The sequence below is a fragment of the Carica papaya genome, chromosome 5 (assembly GCF_054855325.1).
Source record: "Carica papaya isolate Zhongbai chromosome 5, ASM5485532v1, whole genome shotgun sequence".
In the NCBI taxonomy this organism is placed as follows: domain Eukaryota; kingdom Viridiplantae; phylum Streptophyta; class Magnoliopsida; order Brassicales; family Caricaceae; genus Carica; species Carica papaya.
The window spans coordinates 42,709,298-42,726,747 of record NC_142313.1 but is presented as its reverse complement, the minus strand read 5'-3'; the positions used below and the strand labels follow the sequence as shown (position 1 = coordinate 42,726,747).

The window sequence follows — 17,450 nt, the reverse complement described above, 5'->3', positions numbered from 1 at the left end:
TGATTTCGTTTTTGTTTTGTTTTTTTGTTTTTGTTTTTTTCCTGTAAGAATGGCTTAATATTGTTTATAATAAGAGTCTCCTCCTAAGGGATAAAATTAGGTCACCCACATTCATCAATTACATTGCTTGGTTGTTTATGGTACAATAAAATCTTATATAATCACATTTTTTGTTATTTAGGAGAGGATGTGCCACCCATGCAACTAAAAGAGGGTGTGTTCAGATGCATAATGCAGTTGTACGATTGTCTTCTGACAGAAGTGTATGAGCGCTGTAAGAAGGGCTTAAACTTGGCAAAACGTTTGAATAGCAGTTTGGCCTTCTTTTGTTATGATCTTTTATCTATCATTGAGCCTCGCCAAGTTTTTGAATTGGTATGGTAACAATATAGCCAGTTTTGTTTAAATTTGTGTTGAGAAGCAACATTTTGTACGTTATTATGCATATTCATGATGGTTACATGTGCTTGGGGCTTACTTAATTGAGAGATGGACTCAAGCATGCATCATTGTTCATATTCATGAGAATCGAATAGGACATAAAGAGTCTGTTTGAATTGCATGGTCATCTCATTCTCTGGTAGATGGTATTTCTCATCCCAATCCATTTATATGAATTGACACTTAAGGGATCAATTCTCTTGGCCCACTTCAGCAAATATTGAATAGGTAAAGAAAACAAATTCAACAAAAATTGCAGATTTTATGATGGTCAGCCTGATGCACTATTGAGTAGCTGTAAATTACCTAAATATATTAGAAATTTTATTCTATTAAATCTAACACTTCTATGCTATCTAAGAGTAATTATAGTGATGGTAATCTTAGGAATTTATTCTTATTAGTATTTAGTTTTCTTATTTGTATTAATACTATTTCTTATATGTTTTAGGAGTAATATTCCTTATCTTATTAGTTCTTGTAATTCTTAGTTTAGTCCTGTTTAGTAAAGGTTATCTAGGAGCATTATAGATACCTTTATTATTTTATTGTTAGAACGATATTCAGTTATTCAATAAAGTATTTCGAGAGTTTCTTGGGTTTTTAGCTATGTGATACAATCAAATTTTTAAATGTGAAACTTAAGAATTCTTAAATGCGGTGTTTAAGAAACACAAAGTGTAATATTTAGGTTTTTATCCCATAATTGGCCAAATTAACCGTATTTTTTTCTAGAGTAGTTTAGTACCGGAGCTAAAAAGATCATACATCCAAAGTCTCAAAGTCCTACACTCAAATGATGCAAACCTATTTGAAAAAAAAAGGAAAATCACAAAAAAATAAAAAGGAAAACCCTAAGCCAGTTAACCTAGATCGCACTCACTAGTAGGTGGTGCTTGACTACCAAATGCTTCCTCCCTGATGTGCTGTGTTTTGTTATAGGGGTCAAACTATGGTCTTCTTTTCTTCTGCTTTGTCCCTCTGTGGAGTGTTCCAGAGTTCTGAACAACACGAGCAAAACTTTTTTTTTCTTTTTTTAGATAAAAAGAACGTATTATAAATATATGACACTAAGGGGGTGTCACCCATTTTCAAAACATCTACAATTTAGTTAATAAATCAATGATATTCCCAAAATCCTTCCACTATAAATGTCATGACCCAAAATTAAAGATCTAAAAACTTGTTTCTACCTATCTCTAATTCTGACCATTTCCCCCTTACACCCTTCAAACATTTTATTATTCATCTCATTCCACACTACCCAAAAGATAATTAAAAGAATAAAATTTACAGAACTCTTTTTTGTACAATCTCATCCCAAGCCCATAGTTCATCTCTAACTGTACTTGCAATGACCCAGTTGATCCTCAGTAGATCTTAGACCATAGTTCAAATGTTATAATCATTGGACACCAAAGAAGAATGTGATTGCAAGATTCAACAGTTTTCTTGCATATATAACAACTGTTAACCAGGATTCTACCCCTTCTAATCATCTTATTAATGGTTAGAATACATTCTCATCTCGCTTCCCATACGAACAAAGCAATTCTTGGGGGTGCCTTCACTTTCCAATCTGATTAATTGGAACCTTACTAAACCTTCTCCATCCTTTTTAACCAAATGATTATAAAAAATTTTAACAGTGAATTCTCCATCCTTCTTCAGTTTCCACACAAACTTATCCTTATTGTCACTCAATTATACGTTGGGCAATAGTTGGAGCAAGGCCTCATATTCTTCTATCTCACAATGTTTAAGATTTCTTGTCACGTTCATAGTCCACACCATTCTACAATTCTCCCCCCTGAACACTTCCTCCGCAACCATATTCCACGCCATTCTACAATTCCCCCCCCTGAACACTTCCTCCACAACCATATTCTTCCCTTGTGTGATAGTGTGTATCTTCGAAAATTGATTCTTGAGTCTGTCCTTTCCTATCCATTCGACATCCCAAAACCGGATTTTATTCCCCCTCCCCAGTTGCCAATGAATACACTCTAGAAAATGTTGTCTCCCGATACCTATGTTCCTCCACACACCCATCCCATGGGGCCTTACTACCTCTCTACCTTCCCTTCTCTCATCCTCTATACTCTAATGCGCATCAATAACTCTCTGCCTCAACCTCCCTTCGTCCTTCAAGTACCTCCATAACCACTTCCCAACTAGGGCAAAACTTTTAGAGATGGCCAACAGATTATGAGTTATGAGCATCACTTTCTTTCAGCTTTCCCCCATACGTACTTTCTTTGCTGAACCCTAGCAAAAGTTTATACAGTTGTTTATTCCCAATATTTTCTTTTCAGTGTTGTTGATCTTCTTCGAACATGTCGAGTTGTTGCCAGTTTCGAGTCAACATGTTGAAGTATTGGGTTACGCTGAGCTCTTCTTGTTGCAGGTCGTGGAGGATGCTTTTCGCTGCAAAAACTCAGACGAATTATCAACTTTGGAGTATGTGTATCTCGTTGCGTCCCCTTGGGGACATCTGATAAAATTGGAACGATATAGAGAACTTTGGAGTATGTTTATCTTGTTGCATCCTGTAATCTTTCTCCAATCCAAACAAAAGAAAATTCTTTCTAGTCTCGTTGATCGTTGAGTTGATGAGCCAAGGCATGACCATGTTGTTCTTGATTTTCCAATTAAATACTTTTTATCTTCTTTTGGTGGTGGGACTACAATTCCGGTGAGGTAGTCGCCTTTCCTTTTTCTTCTATATGAACATCAACATTGATTGCAACCACGGTAGGTAATTTTAGCCATTCAGTTTGTGTTGGTGATGGACATTGTAGGGCTGTCCATTCCTCCGTTGTTCTTTAGTGAAACATTCTCAGACGGAGATGTGACTTCTGAAGTCGCTGACGCGGGAGGGACTTGGAAGGATCGTAATACTCTTGAAACCTCACATAACGTAAAATCATAAGTTTTACTGCCTAATTCACCCTCCCTACTTTATTCTACACCCATCAATAGGGAATGCGAAAACAAGATAATCAGGAAAATAGAAAGGAAAAGGAGGGACACCACGACTTACCCCATAAGTCGATCCTTGATTCCTTAACTCAACAGGACTTCAAAAACTTCCTAGCTTGATGAATTTGAAGAACTCTCACAAATTAGCAAAACTAATTTAAAAGAAAAGTCAAAGCTTAAACTTTATTAATTTCTTGAAGTTGTGATTACATCTTAAGGACTCAAGCCTTTATATAAGCCTTTATTGACTAATTCTAAATGGAATAGGATTACAAATTGCTACCCAAACTCTTATACTTTAATTAGATAGAAAAAATACATGAATAATTAAATAATTAAATAATTAAATCTCTATCCAACTTAATAAATAATCTAAAATAATCAAATTGAAGAATTAAAATAATCTAAAAAAATATAAAATAATCCTCCCTCCTTATCCAATTCTCCATGTGATCTCATTCACCTGGATTTCACATTTGAGTAGAATTTCCTCTTTAATTCAGCATATTAATCATATGTAGAAATTGTAGAACTCCTTTTAATTTGCAGCATGGGAATCGGTTGGAAATAAGGAAAAGGAAGGGGATTCCTTTTCGGAAACTAACTTGCTGTCCAAGCACGCGGGTGGAAGCTTCTTCACGCGATTTCTTGCTTTCCCGCGACTCATTCTGGCTAGGAGTCCTCATTCGGTTTTCTTCCTTCACTGAGTCTTCTAGAAGCCGCTTGTTGCATTTCAAGGAGGATTTGCTGTCGGTTTAGAAGAGGGAGCCATCAGGTTGGTTTCCTCATGTGTGGTAAGGTCCCACATGTGCGGGTTCTCCTTCCCACATGTGGCCCACTTTGGCCGCGAGGTCTTTTGGCCGTGGCCTACTTTGGCCGCGAGGTCTTTGGGCCATCTTCGGTTGGGCCAAAAATTGACTTTTCTTCTTGCCTTGTAACTTATCCAAGCCCATAAAGCATTACTTGGGCCCTAAACTTCCTTTGATCAAATGTCGTCCATTCCCTTGAATAATTCTATTTAGGAGAATAGTTACGGATGAAGTTATTTTTACGTTCAGGGCGTTCCTGTTTAGGAAACTGAGATTTACTTTCCTGTTTGAACCAATCCCGTTTAGAAAACAAAAGGATGTTGGAATTGCTTGCCTGTTTGGAATGAGACCTGGGGGAATCCTTGTGGGAAAAAGGTTTTCTCCTTTTCTCGTCCACGCGTTGCCTCCTCAATGTGGGATTGTACCCATGGAACTAAATTTGATCTATCTAGGATCATGTCAGTCGTACTCTGCGGACTCATCATCTTGTGAAGTTGATTCAGTGGCGGTTTTGATACAGTGTTGTTTGATAAATTCTACTTCTTATTTCTTCTTCAACTAAATTACAATCTTTATAGTGTTGGGACCAAGAGCCTTATCCCCTAAAAAATAGGACAAAATTATTCTAAACTAAGAGTCCAATGAAAATAAGAAATCTACTCTGATTTTGTGGGATTCCAGAATCAAATCTAGGTCCTACTCAATTCGGGTAAACCTAGAAATAGAAAAAGAGATTTTTATTTAGTAATTCTTCCCTTTTTCATGGTAGTTTTCCTTCTTAAGAGAGTTATTACTGTCCAAACTCTGTGGTTCTTTACTGTTTAGGTCTCTGTTGTTATGATTTTTTTTTTTCACATTAAATATAAAATTATCAGCTTTTCAGGCTTTTATCTTGTAAAACTTTTGGTTTTCTTCCGATTTTTTATTTATTTTACCTTGAACTTTCATTTATTTATTTTTAACAGTCCATACATGTGCTGACATGCCAAAAAAACTACTGGAATTATATAAAATAATGAAAATTTAAATCTTATATACTCAAGCTTATAGATAATCATAGTTTGAACTTTAATATGACAGCTACAGCTGTTAACTTGTACTTTTCCCTAACAGGATGTACAAAGCTAAGTTCATAGTTTTGGTGGTTGAATATGGTATCTTTTTGGTCCTAATCATTAGGTGAGCAAAGAGAGAGAGTTGGTAACTTTTTTGGCTTATCTTTTGGTTAAAACTGATGGTTTCTTTAGGCATTCTTTATCCACATTACCAAGTGATTTGGTTGCTATTAGGTTGTGAATAATCGGTTTACTTTCTTTCTTTTTGAAGATAGCTTTTCCTCCTTTTGTCTGTATACTTTTCCCTCCTTCCTGATTATATTTCTTCATTTTTCAGAAAAAAGAATAGAGACAAGGGAGACTGGTCAAAGTTGTTCTCTTCTTTTCTTTATTTTGAGTGGTTTGTGTTTCATTTGATTGTAAGTCCTGCACGTGGGGGTGTTGGGTTAACCAAAGACATGTCATCAAATAGAGGGGAGAATCATGCACTAGGCTTCTCCCTCACCTTAGGTTGTCACTTTTTAGAAGGGCGAAGCATGCTATGCTATTGGATTTAGGATATTTTTTAATTAAAGTTAATACTATCATCTGCTGCAGGTTTCTTTGTACCTGGACAAGTTTTCTGGAGTATGTCAGTCAGTGCTGCATGAATGCAAACTCATATTTTTGCAGATAATCTGTGATCATGATCTTTTTGTTGAAATGCCTGGGAGAGACCCTTCGGATAGGTAATAATCATTGATAACCTTCTCTTATTGGTTACTTAACAACTTTCATGTATTTAATCTGGGTTTCATCACACATTTCACTCCTTGGGATCAAGGTATGTAGAATTAATATTGGTCCAAATTGTGGGCATATACTAATAATGTAATTCTAAGTTTGTTTCTTCCGTTATGCTTTGGAGGCTGCCTTGTAGGACCATGGCTTGTGTTGAAGGGCTGAGGCTTTCTATATCCAAAACCAAGTGATGGTACTGATTTTGGTCTTCTAAGCCATAGAATTCCTGCAAGTGTTCAGGATCTTTGGAGGCAATGGGAATGAATTAATTTTAATGTAAATAGACCAGTTCAGGAAGAAATCCAACCTAGTTAATTGATAAAAGACATAATTAGCTGAAAGAATAGATGGCACCATAACCAAGGAGGTGGCACCTGTATATGAAACTGATACAAGAAACACAATTTATCTCATACACAAGCTCTTCATATTTGTATTTGTAACCTGAAAACCAGAAGAAATTAATATACAACTAGAAACCTATAACTCTGAAATGAGTTCTATGTCCCTTTAATAAGTCTGTTGTTCCTTTATTTCCATTTAGACCAAAATATGAGAAGCATGATGAGAGAGCTTGTTATCTACTCTTTTTGACACAACATCCCTAACTATTCCCAGTCTATCATCCAGCAATGAACTATCAAAACCCCACTTTGCCCTTGTAAACCTAAGGCTGTTTTCCAAAGTTGAGTCATCCATGGACCCCTCTTAAGATGGTTCAAGGTGTTCGGTTTCCATTTGAGCAAAACAATTTCACCTGATTATGCAAGGTAAGGATTTCGATCCAATGAACATGCCTCACCAAAAAGAACCTCCTTAAGAGTTATTAATTTTGTCAATCAAATGTCAGAATTTTTGAATTTCCATTTTTTGATAGATTGATGCTTTTTACTTTTGGAAGTTCATTCTCTTAGTGCATAGATTATTTAGAAACAAACCTTATATACCTTAAAATTAGACATGTTGAACTACATTTTAGTGGAATACTTGTTCCAGATTGGTAGCAGACAAGGGAGATCTAGCAACCTGAAGTACACTCAGACACAACAGCAGATTCTAGCAGCCACAGATATTGAAAGATTCATAATTCAATTGTGATCTTAATCGTGTAATCTTGCTGCCGATGAAAAGCCTATAAAATTTAGATTCCACTTAAATAGATTTGGTCACTAAAAATTGGCCAAAAATACAGTAGAATCCCCAAAAATGTAGTAACTTTTTTTTTCTTCTTCTAGCTAGTTTACATGGATAACTACTAGGAAATTGAGTTCTAAATTAGTTTTATGAGCTTAAATCTTGATATTGTAAATCAATGTGACATATTTTCTTATGCTGGATAAATAATATATTGTAAACTCTTAGTAAGGCGTGCAATAAGACAATTTTATTTGCAATCCCCAACTCCTCTCAAGACTTTATAATGTCTAATAGATGGTACACGGGATTTTCTCAAATCCCGAACCGCATGAGATCCTAGGTCAGCAAAACCTTCAAGAATGCAGGCGAATACAAAACTCTACATATCTTAAGAATCTAACTTGTTTTGTCAAACTAAAACTCTTTTTGAAAATGAATACCTAGAACAAAACTTTACTTGATTCCCGCTGTTTCATGTGAACTCATTCAAACATTTTGAGATGAAAAGAAGGCCTTTGTCTACGTATTAGCATGAAGAACTCCGTACATTCTTATAATCTAATTGCACGAAGAAGAGCAAATCTATCGAATGGTTCCTTGATCTTGATTCTCAAGATGTGTTTATATACTCAATCTATCCATAATAATCCAAGCTGCATGAATTCTTTTGGAAGATATGGGCAAACACACCGTAAAACCATGCTAATTTGGTTATGTTTCTATATGTTATTACATAACATATAAAAACATTTTCAAAAGCAAGTTCCAAAATTGCAGACTGGGATTGGCAAGTGCGTACAAAATTCACCCTCGCCAATTCCAGTCTACATAAACTTGTTTAACCCCCCAAAAAATTTACACAACTGAGGGATTAAATGTTAACCTGCAAACATTTCACATGAAAAATTCACAGATAAACGTTTTAATTCACTTGGTCTAGGTTAAATATTACTTTTCTTCCATAAGAGATCAATATATTTTTGCTCTCTCTCTCTCTCTCTTTCGTTTCTTCTTTCCTGCTTTATTTCTTATTTGGTCTCAGAATATCTGAATCTGTTTTTACAAGGGGAATGAGGTTCTGGGTTGATTTTATTTTTTATACTACAGGAACTACCTTTCATCTGTCTTAATACAAGAACTTTTTCTCACATGGGATCATGATGATCTATCTCAGCGATCAAAGGTGAGTTTGGAACAAATAGTTTAAGATCGTATTAGATTTTGAGTTGGTGAATCCAAGTTTGTCTTTGCCATTTCCTTAATTAGAAAAACATATGCCTTTGCATAAATGATAAACACCTTAAACTTGTTATAATACAGTATTTAATATGTGTAGGCAGCAAGAATTTTGGTCATCCTCTTGTGCAAGCATGAGTTTGATGCTCGATACCAGAAGCTTGAGGATAAGTTGTATATAACACAGCTATATTTTCCACTTATTGGCCAGGTATACAACTGAAAAACTTTCATATCTTTCTTATCTTTTTTTTCTTTTTAACTTTAGCTGGAAAAAGTTAGTGTAGAAGTAAAAAATTAGTGTAGACGCATGCATACAGACACACACGAAAAAGATATAAAGTAAAAAAAAAATGAAGAAAATAAACCCCCATAGCCAAAAATAGAGAACTTTGTCAGAAGCCTACCCATGGCTGTCTGATTTGTGAAAGAAAGAAGAGGGAGAAGAGAGAAAAAAAGAGAAGAACCGAGAGGAAGAGAAGTTTGAGGTAAAATATGTTTTATTTCTTCGAGATTACATTTGTACGATTTGAGCCTTTTTATAGGCTTATGAACGGTAAAGGATGGAAGCTGATGGAGGCAGGACTGGCGCGGCCATTTTGGTTGCAACACACTATGCACATTGAGTTATCTTGTTTATTTTAAAAATGAGATGTGATATATTCTTCTTATTTTTGTTATAATGAAATTTATTTTAAAATTTAATTTATTATATCGTTTAAATGTGTTATAAATTATTTGTGATTATTTTTAGATGATTGTGATTTTGATAATGTGTGATGATTTTTCTTTATTAGTAGAAGTTAACTTCGTGGAAATTATAACAAGTGTAAAAATATTAGTGTTATATTTCAATATAAGTTTGGATATATAAACATGCATGCATTTTGATTGTTTAGCAATTCATATTTTAATTATAATATTTGTGATCGAACTTTACGTACTTCTTTAAATATTAACTTTATTACCATAAAATAATTTATTTGTACTGCTTACTAATTTTTTGTTTAGATTCACAACTTGAAACTAGAAAAAGTTTTATTGTTGTAGTAAGTTTATAAACAAAATAAGAACAAAAATTATGTAACCTATTCTTGAAATTATTATTATTTATTTTATTTTCTTCGTATTTAAAATACAAGTATGATTTTTTAATTCTTATTTTTGTTTATTCAATTTACAATGTTATTTCTATTTATTATTAATGTCTTATTTTTAAATATATAATAAATAATAAAACTATAGCATTGATATAGTTTTTTATTTGTAAAAAGTCAAGCAAGTTATTTCATAAACTTCTTTCTTACTAGGTATAAAAAAATCTGGTGAAAGCTGTTACTAGTGACTTTCTAGAGAAACTAATAAGAAATTATTGTGTAAAGTTCTTACTCTATGACTTTGTGGTTGGCAGATCCTCGATGAAATGCCTGTCTTTTACAACCTAAATGCTGTTGAAAAGCGTGAAGTGTTAATTGTCATATTGCAAATTGTGCGCAATCTAGATGATTCTTCACTTGTCAAAGCATGGCAACAAAGCATTGCTCGAACTAGATTATTCTTCAAGCTCATGGAGGAAAGTTTGATGCTTTTTGAGGTTGGTATTTATTTGAGGAATAAATTTTACATTTGGTCATATGCAAGTCTTATTGTTGTGATATTATTTCTATAAAAGTTTGAAAAATCAGTGTGTGAATACCTTCATAAAGCCTTCTTAGGCAAATTAATCAATAGATTTGGTCTCTGAATGAAGAAAAAAACTGGAAAGAAGCTAAGAAAAATATACTAACTTGATTGGCATCACATCTGTAAGCATGAATTTTAAGTATGATATCTTTATTCCTCCATATATCACAGTTATCCTTTAATGTATTTGCTCATACTGAGGCCTTTCTTCTACCATTTACCATTTTGCTCATTCACATGGTATCTTTTTACAGCACCGAAAACCTGCTGATGGCATGCTTATGGGAAGCAGTTCTCGGAGCCCTGTTGGAGAGGGGCCTGCTTCCCCCAAGTACTCTGATAGACTTTCTCCTGCAATCAATAATTATCTTTCTGAGGCCTCTCGACAAGAAGTCAGGGTCAGTTCTTTAAGGTTAATGCTTGCATTTATTTTGTTCTTGAGTAGGGAGGAGACAGTGGTTGATTTTTCCTTTTGGAAAGTTCTCTGCTTCCATCTTTTCTAGCAGAAGTTCATTGCCTCAATTATTTTTCCTTTTTGAGAATAAGCTGCCATATGTTTTGGGATTATCTTGGTTCAAAATCAAACTGTTTATTTAATATGCTCGAGTTGCATATTGTAACCCTGATGATATCGGCTCAATCTTTCAACTGCAGCCTCAGGGAACACCTGATAATGGTTATTTATGGCAGAGAGTGAATTCCCAGTTGAGTTCCCCCACTCAACCATATTCCCTTAGAGAAGCTCTGGCCCAGGCACAATCTTCTCGGATTGGAGCTTCTGCTCAAGCACTGAGAGAATCTTTGCACCCAATATTGAGACAAAAACTGGTATAGTTTTACATCAAAATTTGACATTTTATTTAGTTGCGGTGGCAGCCCTATCTTACTTCTGCTTTTTTTCCCCTTATTTTTTACATTTTGTCTATTTCAGGAACTATGGGAAGAAAATTTGAGTGCTGCTGTCAGTCTTCAGGTTTTGGAAATAGCTGAGAAATTTGCTATGATGGCTGCATCCCATAGCATTGCTACTGATTATGGAAAACTTGACTGCATCACAGTCATAATTATGAGTTTCTTTTCACGAAATCAGCCTCTAGCTTTTTGGAAGGCTTTCTTTCCTGTGTTCAACCATGTTTTTGATCTTCATGGGGCAACTCTAATGGCCAGGGAGAATGACCGCTTCTTAAAGCAAGTTGCTTTCCATCTTCTTCGACTGGCTGTTTTCCGAAATGATAGTATCAGAAAAAGAGCTGTTATAGGGCTTCAGATACTCGTCAGGGTAGGCTCTTTAAAATTAACAAGATAGATTCTCCAGCTTTATTTTCTCTCTCACTTGAATTCCCTCCTTTAATTTTTCCAGAGTTCTTTCTATTTTATCCAAACTGCAAGATTGAGGGTCATGTTGACTATCACGTTGTCAGAGCTAATGTCGGACATCCAAGTGACACAGATGAAATCCGATGGAACACTAGAAGAGAGTGGTGAGGCTCGGCGGCTTCGAAAATCTTTGGAGGAAATGGCAGATGAAGCTAAGAGTCCCAACCTATTGAGGGAATGTGGACTTCCTGAGAGTGCTCTTTCAGCGATTCCAGATGGATTTACAGAAAACAAATGGTCATGGTCAGAAGTAAAATGTCTTTCGGACAGTCTTCTTCTGGCCCTTGATGCTAGCCTGGAGCATGCCCTTCTGGTAATTCTATATTCATCTACATTTCAGTTTTTTCTTGGACATTCATACTGGTAAAATTCATTTTATTCAACTGGGGGAAAGGATGTATTCATGCAATAACTTGGAACTACTACAGAATTTTCTTATGACTTCATAGTACTGCATTGATGTTAAAGGTGGAACCAAAAGAACTCAGGAAACAAGAGAGTATTCCACCTGTACTGAGAGTAATTCCTGTCTTCTCCACTGCCTAGCTTGCTTGTGTCTAATCATGCATTAGTTTGAAAATATTACTATCTAATCCTTTTTTTTGAACAAATATTATGATGTAGTCCAACAAACTATTTGCGGATGGTAAAATTACTATAAAGTACATGTTGATATGTTCTTTCAAGAGAAAATACGAGAGACTTCTGTAAAAGAGAGAACACATAAATTTTGAAGAAAATGAAAGAATTTTGACTGAAATTAGGGAAAAATTTTAATCAATCACGCTTTTTCAATCATAGTTTTCTAAACTCTCTCTAACTTTGTCACACTTTTCAAATTTTTTCAAGACTTTTATGTATTTTTCAGTTTCAAATGAGTTTTTTGTCATTTTGAGGGGAGAAAAAAATGAATTTGTATTAACAGTAATTTTAATAGTTCACAGGACTATTATCATCTTTGTCACTGGAAATAATCTTCTTTGTCTGAAAACATGAGTAGATTGTTATTTGTAGGTTTCTGTCTAAATGGGTTGGAGTATTTTAATTATATTAATTCTGGTACTATGATAACATGATAGGGTTTGCAACAGTGTGTACCGTTCCTTACTCCAAAAGAGTACATGTGATAACATGATAGGGTTTGCAACAGTGTGTACCATTCCTTACTCCAAAAGAGTACATGTGTAGGCTTAGTGATAAGCTGAATAGGAGTCATCCCTAAATAGTTGATAATTTCAGAGAGGAAAATAACTCCATACTCTTTATATTCTTAATGGTACTTTACCAGATTAAACAAAATCACTTGATATAGTCACATAGATAAAATAAGGCTTTTGTCTTCTAATTGTGTGATACGCAAGCATAGAGACAAATAATCATCTTTTCCTCCATTGGATGCTACTTGGAAAATTCGATCTAGACTCTTAGCTCTATTCAGGATTTGTGGGTTTTCCTTACAAACTTGGATGCCTTTTATTGTTATTTGTCTTTGAGGCGATAGGAACAAAGAGCACGAAGTTTTGCTGGAAGTTTTTTATTTTATTTTATTTTTTTTACGGAAGCAACGAGCATAAAATTCTACCGGTGGGCACTTGTTTGGTAGCCTTTGGGTTTTGTGGTTTGAACATAATGTGAGGATTTTGCCGTTTTATCTATCATTTTTTTTCTTTGTTTTGTATTTTGATTTTGAACTAGAAGAATATGGATGAAAACAATCCTGTAAGAGTCCTCATAGTCCAGCTCTAAGCTCATTCGTCGTATACCTGAGTCCAGCCCTAGGTCTGAGTGGAGAGGTCCTAATCCTCCGAGTTTTAATTTGTTATATATATGGCTGGTTTTTATCGTAATAAATTTTCTTTTTTTCCCATGGCATGATATGTTATTTTCCCTATTTGAACTTTCTCACTTTCCAATATATCTTTTTTCTTTTTCTTATTCTCTTAATAAGTTTATCTTCTTCTTCTCTTCATGGTGCTTTTGTCTAACTAGCACTTTATGAATGCCAAAGATGATTTATGTCATACAGTAGGATGCATGAAAAGTTGATTAATCTTTTAAAAAATCTGACAAAACTATCATGTTTGGTTGTTGTTGATTACATTATTTGCCCAAGACAAGCATATATTTTCTCAGCTGGCATCATTATATCCTGACCTGAGATGGGTTTTTCATACCTGAATGATGGTCCTGAGCTTTGATGGTATATAAGCAATGAGTTCCTAATCGCAACCCTTTACCATTTTCCCTAAGATGTTCCTATCTGTTGCTATTTCTTATTCTTCCAGAAATATTACTGCTGCTTCACTTAAAAGTTTTTGAATTAACTTTACATTCTCTTACAGGGCTCTATGATGAGTATGGATAGATATGCTGCTGCAGAGAGCTTCTACAAACTTGCTTTGGCATTTGCTCCAGTCCCAGATCTTCACATAATGTGGTTGCTGCATTTATGTGATGCACATCAGGAAATGCAATCTTGGGCTGAAGCTGCACAGTGTGCTGTAGCTGTTGCTGGTGTTGTAATGCAGGTAAAGCTGTTTAGGCTGCTTGTTCTGTACCCGTCCTGTAGAAACTCTTGCCTTTTATAGTTTCCACTTCAATTTGATATGCAGAAGAATTTAAGTAGTTAAATGTTTGTTGTCTGCTATGAACAAAGGAACAATGTGATTGAAAAGGACTGCTAACTGATCTGCCATAGAAATTTGTTTCTTGTCTTGCTTCTTAAATTGATTTGATGTCAAATCTACTTGCCTTACAATCATAGTGTCATGATGGTGGATGTGATAATGTTTGGTTTTGTAGGATAGTTTGTGATGCAAGGACTAAACAGTGAAGTTTGTAAATCCTACATCTGATACACAATGGTTTGGGTTTCTTAATAGATTAGGAATCATAGTCCCTTTTTTCAACTTATAATTTGTTATAATAGTTAGAAGTCCGTTATTATTGTTTTAGTAGTGTTATGATTTTATTGCTTTTAATTCTGTTTAATTTCTTATTAGGGTTTCTCTTCATGGTTAAAGTAGGATTTCAATTATGAGGAAACCATTACTCAACTAGTATATTTTAGGGAATTTCTCAGTGCAGTTTTATGCATGATGTGTGATGTATAATATGATTGTATAATGTAATCAACCCTTGTCATAAGTATGATGTTTAAAGGATCCTTGGTGCGACACCTTGTTCTTTTTCTTTTTTTACTAAGCTCTAAAACCCGGTTTACCAAGTATGACATTAGAACCCTAGATGTAATAATTAGGTGTAACCTGAATCCCTAAGTAAACTAATACTGACTTGTCCTACATCAGTATCCCATGCCGATAATGACACCAACACTATGGTTCTTAATACTAAAAGCAGAAGAAATAGGAAAAAGTTAGACCAAAGATTGCCATGGACCTTTGGAACCATATATGGTGTTGTCAAAGTCAGACCAGTTTCGCCTGGTGTGACCAGATTGGCCCGCTCATCGGTTCAGGCCTTTACTGAATGGTTCTTCACCGGTTTAGACCAGCTTCCAATTAAGCACTTCCAATGGTTAAAGTGAGAGAAGATTCAAAGTGTTCTCTTACATGTGAAAACGCTAATTGTTCATGAGGATTGTTGATGAAGCACAGTGGAATAAGATTTAAAGAGGGAAAATCCAATCCACAATTGGATGAGTGCTGCACTAATATAATTATTGTTTGGCATTATGCTGAGTGATATGTGCTGCATTAATTATTACTAATATGGACATGGTAGAAGTTAGTGTTCTAATCAACAAACAAGGGCTGGATGTGCAACCCAAGAGTTAGAACCTGATGAACAACTCTGTGGAGTGCCTTTTGTTGTTATCTTAGCCAAGTCTTCATTCTATTTCTGACCCTTTGATCATCATGGAGAAGCTTTAAATCTTACGATAAGTTCAACTATTTTGTCTTTCTTAATTGGATCCTCTTTGCCTGCCTATTTCTATATGAAGTTTTAAGACATTCTCAATTATATATTTCATATTATTTACTGGAACTCCTGTCTTATTTTATAGGCCCTTGTAGCAAGAAATGATGGTGTCTGGAGCAAGGATCACGTTGCTGCTTTACGTAAAATTTGTCCAATGGTCAACAGTGAGATCACATCAGAAGCATCCGCCGCTGAGGTGGAGGGATATGGTGCTTCAAAGCTAACAGTTGATTCTGCCGTGAAATACCTACAACTGGCTAATAAGCTTTTTTCTCTAGCTGAACTCTACCATTTCTGTGCAAGCATTTTGGAACTTGTAATTCCTGTTTACAAAAGCAGGCGAGCATATGGACAATTGGCCAAATGCCATACTCAACTTACTAATATCTACGAGTCAATTCTCGACCAGGAGTCAAGCCCAATCCCATTTACGGATGCCACATACTATAGGGTGGGTTTCTATGGTGAAAAATTTGGAAAACTAGATAGACAAGAATATGTATATCGTGAACCACGGGATGTACGACTAGGTGATATAATGGAGAAACTTAGTCACATATACGAGTCTAGGATGGATGGCAGTCACACTTTGCACATTATTCCAGATTCTCGACAAGTGAAGGCAGAAGAACTGCAACCTGGAGTTTGTTATCTGCAAATTACTGCTGTTGATCCCGTCATGGAAGATGAAGATTTGGGGAGCAGAAGGGAAAGAATCTTTTCTCTCTCCACTGGAAGTGTCCGTGCACGTGTCTTTGATCGTTTTCTGTTTGATACCCCATTTACCAAAAATGGTAAGACGCAAGGTGGATTGGAAGACCAATGGAAGCGGCGAACTGTTCTTCAGACTGAGGGCTCTTTTCCTGCCCTTGTGAATAGGCTTTTGGTAACTAAATCTGAATCTCTTGAGTTTTCCCCAGTAGAAAATGCAATCGGAATGATTGAAACCCGCACAGCTGCACTACGAAATGAACTTGAAGAGCCTCGCAGTTCTGAAGGGGATCAACTTCCCCGTCTACAAAGTCTACAGAGAATTCTTCAAGGCAGTGTTGCTGTTCAAGTGAGTTTTCTTGAAATTGTTGATCTGATTGATTTTTCTTTTGTTATTCTAAACGTCAGAAAGATTTTCTAATTGCTCTGGGTAAAATTTAAAATTTACCTCTTCTTCAGCATAAATTTTGTAGGACGCGAGTTCTTTTTTTTTTTTTTGTCTTTTATTTGGTATGTGGAACATGATTTTAATCAGCCTCGTGGAAATTCTATGAACTTAACAGGTAAATAGTGGAGTCCTTAGTGTCTGCACAGCCTTCCTTTCGGGTGAACCTGCTACAAGGCTGCGTTCTCAAGAACTACAGCAACTAATTGCTGCTCTCCTCGAATTCATGGCTGTTTGTAAGCGTGCAATCAGAGTTCACTTTAGATTAATCGGAGAAGAAGATCAGGATTTCCACACACAGCTTGTCAATGGGTTTCAATCCCTCACGGCAGAATTGTCCCATTATATTCCCGCTATTCTATCAGAGCTTTAATGGTACTAAAAGCGTAATCTTAAACTTTCTAGCTCCTCTAGTGATAACGTGTTTATATAGGATTGTGTTCTATATTTTCTTTGTAGATGTGTAATATATTTGAAGCATGTTCATTAACGTCATTGTCTGATTTACAATGGTTGCATCATTATTTAATCTCCCTTTCCTCTTTATACACAGCAAAGTGTCAAGGCAGTTTTGGTGTTCAAAGTTTGATCTGCTAACCACCCTGTTGTGTTTTCTCAAAATTTTATATATAATTTGAACTCCATATAAAATTGATTTGAAATAGTCTTGTTTTCATTTAAATATTTATTTCATTCAAAGTTGAATTTTTACTTTCAATAACTTAATAAGGTTAAAATTGGATTATTAGTCATTTTTTTCTTATAAAAAACTTATAACACATGTTTTCTTTGACTAAAAGTAATTTATTTGTCATGTATGGCACAATTTAATTTGGATTTTTACAAACAATT

General features: G+C 35.1%; 1 protein-coding gene across 4 annotated transcripts in view; it reads left to right on the top strand.

Moving 5' to 3' along the window:
* Window positions 1–17,144, top strand: part of SPK1 (guanyl-nucleotide exchange factor) — a 67,733-nt gene extending 50,589 nt beyond the window's left edge. For all 4 annotated transcript variants that reach the window (XM_088221147.1, XM_088221146.1, XM_088221145.1 and 1 more), the window contains 12 exons: window positions 182–375; window positions 5,885–6,015; window positions 8,312–8,387; window positions 8,541–8,651; window positions 9,852–10,034; window positions 10,378–10,521; window positions 10,778–10,951; window positions 11,055–11,402; window positions 11,484–11,813; window positions 13,843–14,028; window positions 15,528–16,502; window positions 16,717–17,144. In XM_088221147.1, coding sequence (XP_088077273.1) covers window positions 182–375; window positions 5,885–6,015; window positions 8,312–8,387; window positions 8,541–8,651; window positions 9,852–10,034; window positions 10,378–10,521; window positions 10,778–10,951; window positions 11,055–11,402; window positions 11,484–11,813; window positions 13,843–14,028; window positions 15,528–16,502; window positions 16,717–16,971 — 3,107 coding nt within the window. In that variant the 3' untranslated portion in view covers window positions 16,972–17,144. The remainder of the gene's footprint in view (window positions 1–181; window positions 376–5,884; window positions 6,016–8,311; window positions 8,388–8,540; window positions 8,652–9,851; window positions 10,035–10,377; window positions 10,522–10,777; window positions 10,952–11,054; window positions 11,403–11,483; window positions 11,814–13,842; window positions 14,029–15,527; window positions 16,503–16,716) is intronic.
* The last annotated feature ends 306 nt before the right edge of the window (window positions 17,145–17,450 follow it).